At 40.8% G+C, this 8744-nt stretch overlaps 1 protein-coding gene across 1 annotated transcript; it reads right to left on the reverse strand.

Moving 5' to 3' along the window:
• Positions 1–1351: 1351 nt before the first annotated feature.
• Positions 1352–2305, reverse strand: LOC123346131 (olfactory receptor 10A7-like). The gene has a single exon (XM_044983356.1). The coding sequence runs from the start codon at positions 2303–2305 to the stop codon at positions 1352–1354; it is 954 nt and encodes a 317-aa protein (XP_044839291.1).
• Positions 2306–8744: the final 6439 nt, after the last annotated feature.

The following is an 8744-nucleotide window of genomic DNA, read 5'->3' on the forward strand; positions in this document are numbered from 1 at the left end:
TCTTAAGCAAGGCACAATGTGCAACTTTAACTCTGCACTCAGTGATAAGTAGAGAAGAGACAGAGATCAGGGGTAATGGATTTAAAACTGAATATTTAGTGTGGCTGCTGGACACGGATAAATCCTGTGGCTCTCTAAGGCTCTCTAGGTCTCAGACTGTCTCTCAAAACCTGTGCAGCCAAATTTCACCCCACAGGATCTCCTTGAATCTTGGGATGGAGTAAGTATTGATGGAATAAAGAGACTTCTGATAATATGCACAATGCTGCATCTCCGGAAATAATGAATTCACTCTTTTTGTCTCTCCAACTTAATTTTCAATGTGGTTACATCACTATCCAGCTTTCAGATCTACAGCTGTGGTGTCACACCAGATTTACGCTGCTTTCACTTATTGATTTCAGTGGCCATAGTCTAAATTATACAAATCTATATGACGCCAGAAGATGGACCAGAAAAGAAGTGTGGTGCAATGGTTATGGTGTTAGTCTGGGACTCAGGAGACATGTATTCAACAACCTGTTCTGCCACAGATTTCTTGTGTGACCATGGGGAAATAACATAGGCCCAGGTTTTGAAAGGTATTTGGATATTTAAATCAATGGGCGTTAGAACTTTTGAAAATCCCACTAAGAACCTAAATACCTTTAAATATCTTGAACCTTGAGTAAAAATTTTAAAAAGTCACCAGTCCCTGATTTTTTAAATTATTTAGGTGTTGCTGTGCTCACAATTGCAATGCCTGCATGATTTGGGAGCCTAAGTCTCATTTTCAAAAGAGATTTAGGCACTTCGGAGATAAAATCTCATTTACAGACAGAGGGATTTAGTCTTCTAAGTGCTTTATTCCCGTTTGAAAATGAGACTTAGGCTCCTAAATCATGCAGGCATTGCAATTGTGAGCACAGCAACACCTAAATACCATCGTCTAATACCTTTAACAATCTTAGGGACAGATTTTCAAAGGTATTTATTTAGGTACCTAAAGATGCAGATAGACGCTTCCTGGGATTTACAAATGTAGCTAGGTGAATGGGAGTTAAGTGCCTAAACTGTTTAAGCATTTCTGAAAGTCCAATTATGTACCTATCTGGATACTGAAGCACCTAAACACCTTTTCAAATCTGCCCATTGTGATTCATTGCTCTATCTTTAAAACTGATATTATAGCATTTTCCTACTGCACAGAGGCAGTGTGAGGTTAAATCCATTAAAAATTGTGAGGTGCTCAGCTACCATAATAATGGGTCCAGATAAGGGCCTAACATAGATATATAACCCTTAATGTGTTCCACTGTTGACGTAAAAAGAATTGAGATGGAGACATTTAAAGTCAATCATATTTATTTATTCAACAGAATCTTCTTCTCCCCACCATTCTCCAGAAGGCGCCCTTCACCTCTTTGTTCCTCAGGCTGTAGATGATGGGGTTTAGCATGGGTGTGATGACCGTGTAGGACAGAGAGAGAAACTTGTCTGCGTCTGGTGAGTAGGAGGAATTTGGCTTCATATACATAATGCAAGCAGAGCCAAAGAACAATGTAACCACCATGAGGTGTGAGGAGCAGGTGGAGAAAGACTTCCTCCTGCCCGCCCCTGATGGCATCCTCAGGATTGTGGAGATGATGCAGACATAGGACATGAGAATCAGTATGAAGGGGAAGGAGACAAGGAACAGAGCCACCATGAAGACAGCCATTTTGTTGCGGGAGGTGTCCCCACAAGCCAGCTTGAGCAGTGGAGGTATGTCACAGAAGAAATGATTAATCTCATGGGATCCACAGAAGGGTAGGATGAACACCATGCTGGTGAGACCAAAATGCACGAGGAGACCACTGAGCCAGGATCCAGCAGCCAGTCCAGTGGATACCTTCCTGTTCATAACCACGGGGTAATGCAGAGGCTTGCATATTGCAACATAGCGATCGTAGGCCATGGACGCCAGGAGAAAACACTCTGTCCCACCCAGGAAAAAGGTGAAATAGGTTTGCATAGCACAGCCAATGAAAGAGATGGTTTTATCCCCAGAGAGCAGATTCCTAAGCATCTTGGGGACATTGACTGATGTGTAGCACATCTCCAGGAAGGACAGGTTCCTGAGGAAGAAGTACATGGGGGTATGAAGGGCTGGGTCAGTCAATGTGAGGACAATGATTAGAAGGTTTCCAGCCAAGGTGACTATATAGGTGGCGAGAAACACTGAAAAAAATAAATCCTGCAGGCTGGGAATGTCAGAAAAGCCCAGGAGAATGAATCTAGTGATTGTCGTGCTGTTTCTTCCCATTGTTTCTTGGCTAGTTTTCATCCTGAAAAAGAAAAGGAAACAATAGGCTGTCACAGAATACTTTCCCCCACTCCGCCATCCTCCACTGTCATACAATTTCTCAAGATAATCTGAGTCTTCCTGTGAATTTTAGGAAGCTAAGAATTTTGTCTTTTTACAGTTTGCTTCAACCTTTGTTATACCAATGGAATAAAAGCCAGCAGGATCTTATTAAAGGGGAGAAGGCAAAATGCCGTATTTATTGTGAATACAAAAAGAATCCGAATAAGCAATCAGTTATAGGTATAACATTTCATTCTCTCACACATTCATTCATTCATTCATTCCCGCAAAGTTCTGCAAGGTAGTTATAGTTACCAGCCTGTAGCTTGCTCATGCCACATCACTGGCCAGGTAACCTGAACATGAGGATGGACTCAAGTCTTATCAGGTGCGCACCTGATGCTCTTGCAGGATGGTGACGGAACCTGACTCAAAGTTTTCAGTCTCTAGGTTCTGTTTTTATAGGAATTTATCCCTATACCAGACTGTGGAATCTTCTTCATCATGCTGCTTTTATGTTGGAAGTGATAATCAATCAAGACTGTTATGTCTGAACTGATGTTTAATCAGCAGATGGCCCATCTATGACAGCTTGGTGTTATCTTGTTCTTCAGTTCTTTGCCCCCACCCCTTCCGTCCTTGGTGTGCTGGAGTGCTTGGGGATGGATTGCAGATTTCGGTTTGCCCTCGGGGTCACCCAGTCATTTCACTCCATGCATTCTTCAGCCAATTGATGTTGGGGTTGTAATTCTCAGGCTGGCACCTTAACCTTTAATTTTTCATTTCTTATTCAATCATATATACAATCACACTCCAGCGTATATCCTGTCAACATCCCCATTTTAATCCTTTAACACAACCATTCTAAAATCAGTGGGACATGGCAGACTTCAATAAGTCTATCTATCCCACTTGTTACATTTAAAAGGAAACAAATAAGATAATCATGCAGGAGTGTGTGTGTGTGTGTGCGGGGAGAGTGTTATACTGAAGTTCAGGAAAACAAAGTTGTACCAGCCATAAAGGACAGCTGTTATCTTCTTACTTTTAGAACAAACTCTTAGTCTCTGCATGTGCTTCTTCAATTAACACAGACTCAACAGGTTAGCTAAGAAACATATTTCTTTTTAATGGTCAGGCCAAATTCTGGGGTCTGCTCAAGTTCTGCGGTCTGCTGTGGAGTCACTCTTTCTTCTATTTCCCTACCAGAAATTTACCAATTATTAATCTAGTCCAGCACCTGTATATCTACATCACTAATGCTCAGAGCTGTCCTGTGCAACACTTCTTAGGACCCGAATGAATATCTCATAAAGTTTGAATTTCTGGGTACTCTGTGCTGGATCTTAGAGCAGTTCAGTGATGGATGTTTTATGTGGCTTTTACCCATGGATTCTCCCCCCCCCCCCGAGTTTTGTGACTAAAATGTGTTGAGATCCAGCAAATTTTCAAACAAAGTCAATTTGGGGGTGAGCGGGGATATATCTCATGAATCCCTTAACCAAATGACACCAATTTTAGAACACTATTTCTAACCTACTCTGTCCAATTTTCAAGTGGGTCTGCCTATGCATGTGGACTTTGGGCACTTTGAAAATTCACCTTTTAAATAGACAGCTCTGTGTAATGTTAACTTTAGAGCAGTGCCATTAGGCCAAAACTATAAAAGTGACCAGTGATTTTGCATGATTCTTCACTCTGTCACAAACTCGATGCAAATATAATTGCTTTGGGTCTGATTCACCACTGAGTTTCTATAGCATTATGCCCGTGTAGGTCCAATGGGCAAGAATAATCTGGTGTAATTCAGTTAATGGAGCTATGTGGATTTACACCAGATAAGGATCTGGCCATTGAATTTCAAAGGAGCTACAATGGTCCTAAAATTGGTAAAGTGGAGTAAAAGTAATCAACATATAGGATGACTGAAAAATCAAGCTAAGTTGTTCCGAGTTGGTCATTCAAAACAGGATGCACATAATATCTGTGGTAATTTGGGTCAGGGCTCATAAAACATGGATTGCACAATGCATAGTACCTGATATATAGTAAAGGGAAATTACCACTGACCTGAATAGAAAAGGATGTGAATAAAACCATGCATTGCAAAAAGCGCAAGATAACTCATACTGTTCCAAACTATGCCTGAGATCCTACCGTCCCCATATTTGAGGTGTCTGAAATTCAAATCCAATTTAAGATCAAAATTTTGCAACTGCCCTTTATCTTCAAATGACTGAAAAAGCAGCAATTTTGTTTTGAGAAAAAGACCTGCTAATATGGACAGTCTTATTATTTATATATGTATTTGTTAACGACCAACAAGAAATTTGCAATTTTTTCAGTGCGATTAAAAAGTCAAAAACTTTCATTTTAGGTCAAACAAAACATTTCGTTTCACCCAAAATGAAACATTTCACTTCATTCTTTAGGGATCTTTGTTACTGTTTTTAAAACACAAAATGGAAGTAAAATTTGAAATTAAAAGTCATTCCAAATTGAAAAATCAAAATGTTTCATTTAGAAAATGTCAAAACAAAATGTTTTCAATTTTTCAGTATTCTTTTTTTTTCAGGTACAACAATTTTCTGAATTCAACCTGAATTCATGAACTGTTTTGCTTGACCTGTATAAACAGTTTTTAGTGGGAAGAAGTTCCATCCGAAAAAAATTCACCCAGCTGTTGCAGTGATTATGCAGCCAATGTGACAAATGAGAGATTGTGATGGAGAGACACTTTCATCTCCAATGCACTAAATATGAGAAAGAGTAAGATTTTCTGCAAAATATCAAGCAACATAAAAGACATTATATCAAAAGCAAGGTGGAAAAAAGCTGTTCCCAAACTCTGGGAGAAAGGCAGAGACAACATGCCACCTACCCAACGAGCTGTGGGTCCAGAGAAGATGATTATGAGAAAGGGACACAACGGATCATACTCCAAATCAAAGCTAATATGAAGATTTTTTTTCCCCCTGTGGAAAATTTAGATAAAAACAAAGACACTTTTATTCCAGAATAAGAGCATCCACACCTAGGAGTTAATCAGGAAAAACTATTCCAGAATAACCCTCTCCAGACACAACTGTGTAAATCTTTATGGGAGCGGGTGAATAAATGATCCCACTGCAGGCTTCTTGTGGCAGTAAGCACTGCCCTCTGAAGTAAGGGATTGCAGGGCTTGACGCTTAAATGCTCCTAGAAATAAGTGGCATTAAACAGTTGGAAGAAGAGCATTAACTTAAAATTGGAGAGTTTTGCACTTATCTAAATTCCAGAGCGTCTCTGTACAGTCTCACCAACTAGCTGCACTAAGGACCACTTCCTCATGCACATCTGGAACAGAGGGTGTTGATCTCTTCACACACTCCAAAGGATGTATTGCTTCATCAGGCAGGATGGCAGTTTTTATTATTTATCTGCACTGTCCCCTTTGGGAGCTGATCTCCCGACCATTTCGTAGTCTGAATAACTCCATGAGGATGATAGGTTGAAAGACTTTACAACCTAAGTAATGTGTTAGTATAAGATTGTTCTGCTTTAATACAGTATGCAGGGGAACTCTCACAACAGAGCATGCGTATAGTACTATAAATTATTAATTCAAATTTGTTTTTAATCATTAACTATTACTGATTGCCACAAAACAAATGAGCTCAGAACTCAGTTTTCTGGGAAGAGCTAGTGATGAGATAAGAACAGATCCAAAACCCCACTGCTCCTCAGTTTGGAGATTTGAAGATAAGTTGTTTTGACTTTTCCTGAGCCTAATTTAATATATTGTAGAACAGTAAATTGACTGCTTTGCTCCTGATTTACATGAGCATGAAAATTGAAGAGCCCCAAGATTAGTGTCTCATTGTGCTAGGCACTGTACAGACACACTGGAAGAGACACTTGCAGTCGTCAGAGACTTAAAATCTAAACATGCAAGACAGACAAAGGTGGTGGAGGGAGAGGGAAGGTGGAGAAACGGAGGCCCAGAGAGGAGAAATGACTTGTTCCAAGGTGAGCTTGCAGGTGAGTGGTTGAGCCAAGACTTGAACCATATGTTCTACCTATGAGACACACTGCATCTACATAGCTAGCGATCAGGAAACCATTGATAGGCAGCATGGTCTAGGGGTAGGACACTGCAGTCAAGACATTTGGGGCTTGGTTCTTTTCGAAGCTCTATCACTGTATATCTGCTATACAATTACATCAGATGTTTTACCCCCTCATTTATCTACACCCAGATCTCCCTGTGAGAGGTATGTAATGTTGGCAGCAAAGCCAGTAGTCTCCCCTTGCTCGCATTCAGAGTGTAAATGCAGCTGCATTCTAGCCATAGGAGGACTGGAGTCAGGACAAGGCCACCACAAGAAGCTGGGCTCTTTTATTTTTTAATCTCGGTCTTTTATGGAAGGTGATGTCATCTGATGATGTAACTGTAAATTCCACAACAAAAGATACACTACCCAAGTGTGGGAAATTGCAGGGTTAGGCCCTTAACATTCAGGAAATGATGAAGTTGCACACTCCACTGCTCTCCTGGGCAATGTAGTGTAATGCAGCCTGTTGGGGAAAAAAATCTCCTAATACATTTAGTAAAGTTTACCATGACTCAATTTCCACACAAGTATTCCTTTATTGACCGAAAGGTCACTCAGTGTTGATTACATCCCAAATACAAACACAAGCATATGCCCACTTATGCTCTATCTCCTAGCAATAATTCAGTTATAAGCATTGGCCAAAAACCCAAAAGAGGATCAGGCTCGGGAGATACTTTCCCATCATGATGAGACTCCACATGGGTAAGAAAAAGCTCTGACAAAGTAACCTCTACATACCTTGTCTTTTATACACTAGAATAAACAAGTGATATCATTGCTGGATCTTAATACTTAGCTAAAGCCAGAAGAGGCAGTTAGGGCTGAACCCTGCCTTCTGACCCACTCAAGACAAGATTAATGATGGGGCCTCTTTCTTCAAGGTTTTCTTTTCATCTTATTTTGCCATATTTCATCCCAGCAACTGGACTAAGCATTTCTTTATTATTGACTTCACCGAGTACCCAATTAACCATATATTCTTTATTTTGATTACCTCAACCAACCCTTAAATAAGATTCTGCTGTATTTCAAGGGTTGCTACTAGTTTAACACAAACAACCCTTTTCTTTTCTCATGATCTCAGGTCTTTTTGGTCACATGCTCTTTGGGCCTATCGCTTATGCTAACATCCAAGCTCAGTTTAAAACCACAGTTGACTCAGGCCTAATGTATGCCTGTATTCTTACACAGCCTTAACTCTGTCCACTTGAGGGATGCACCATTTGCATGTAATTTTTGGGTAGCAACTGCTTTGTATCCAGTTGTGGTCTCTGTGAATCCATCTGTTAATGTGTTAATAGAAAGCATTATAACCCACCCGATGGCAGGGTGTGGCTGGGGATGCTACAGAATTCCCTAGAGTCTGCGAGTGCTGGGTGTACCACGGGCATGAAGGCACGCAGTGAAGGCAATCTAAGCACTCACTTCTTCTAGCTCTACCCCTTTGTGGGTTGTCTGGAACATGGGCACATTTTGGTAACACGGAGGATTGCACTGCTAGGGGTGCGAGAAATGAAGATACAATTACCCTCGACACCATGGGTGTAAATTACTACACAAACTGATAAAATGAATATGCAATCCAGTCCCTATGGCCACTGAGTACAGTGGTATGATGGTGAGGATCCTTCTGCCTTGAATCAGGGATGCTGACTTCAGGCCACCCCTCTCCCAGAAGCATTGTGCACTTCCCTGCAGATTTCCTGGGCAATGCCCATTTCTTTTATCCCCGGAAAAAACTGCATGAAGGCAGCTCCTATTGGCTTAAATCCAAAACAGGAACATTAGCACTGGCCTAAGAAGAGTCCGTCTGCTTGCCTCTATTTCTTTAGAGGTTCTACTGACTCAGTCTCATTGTTTACACACACCGTGCAGAGCTGCTGTGTTCAAATACTCAGAAATCCCATTAGCTTCTTTCACTCCCTGTCATAAACAGATAGTTAAGGGTTAATGTCTCTTTTACTTGTAAAGGGATAAGAAGCTCAGTAAACCTGGCTGACACCTGACCAGAGGACCAATAAGGGGACAAGATACTTTCAAATCTTGGTGGAGGGAAGTCTTTGTTTTGTGTTCTTTGTTTGGGGGTTGTTCGGTCTTGGGGACTGAGAGGGACCAGATGTCAATCCAGGCTCTCCAAATCTTTCTAAATCAGTCTCATGTTTCAAATTTGTAAGTACCTAGTCAGGAAGGCGTGTTAGTCTTCTGTTTGTTTTCTCAACCTGTAAATGATTCTTTTGTTGGAAGGATTTTTACCTCTGTTTGCCATTACTTTGGACCTGAGACTAGAGGGGGTTTGTCTGGCTATATAAATTTAAGTGTCC

The sequence above is a fragment of the Mauremys mutica genome, chromosome 12 (assembly GCF_020497125.1).
Source record: "Mauremys mutica isolate MM-2020 ecotype Southern chromosome 12, ASM2049712v1, whole genome shotgun sequence".
NCBI lineage: Eukaryota > Metazoa > Chordata > Testudines > Geoemydidae > Mauremys > Mauremys mutica.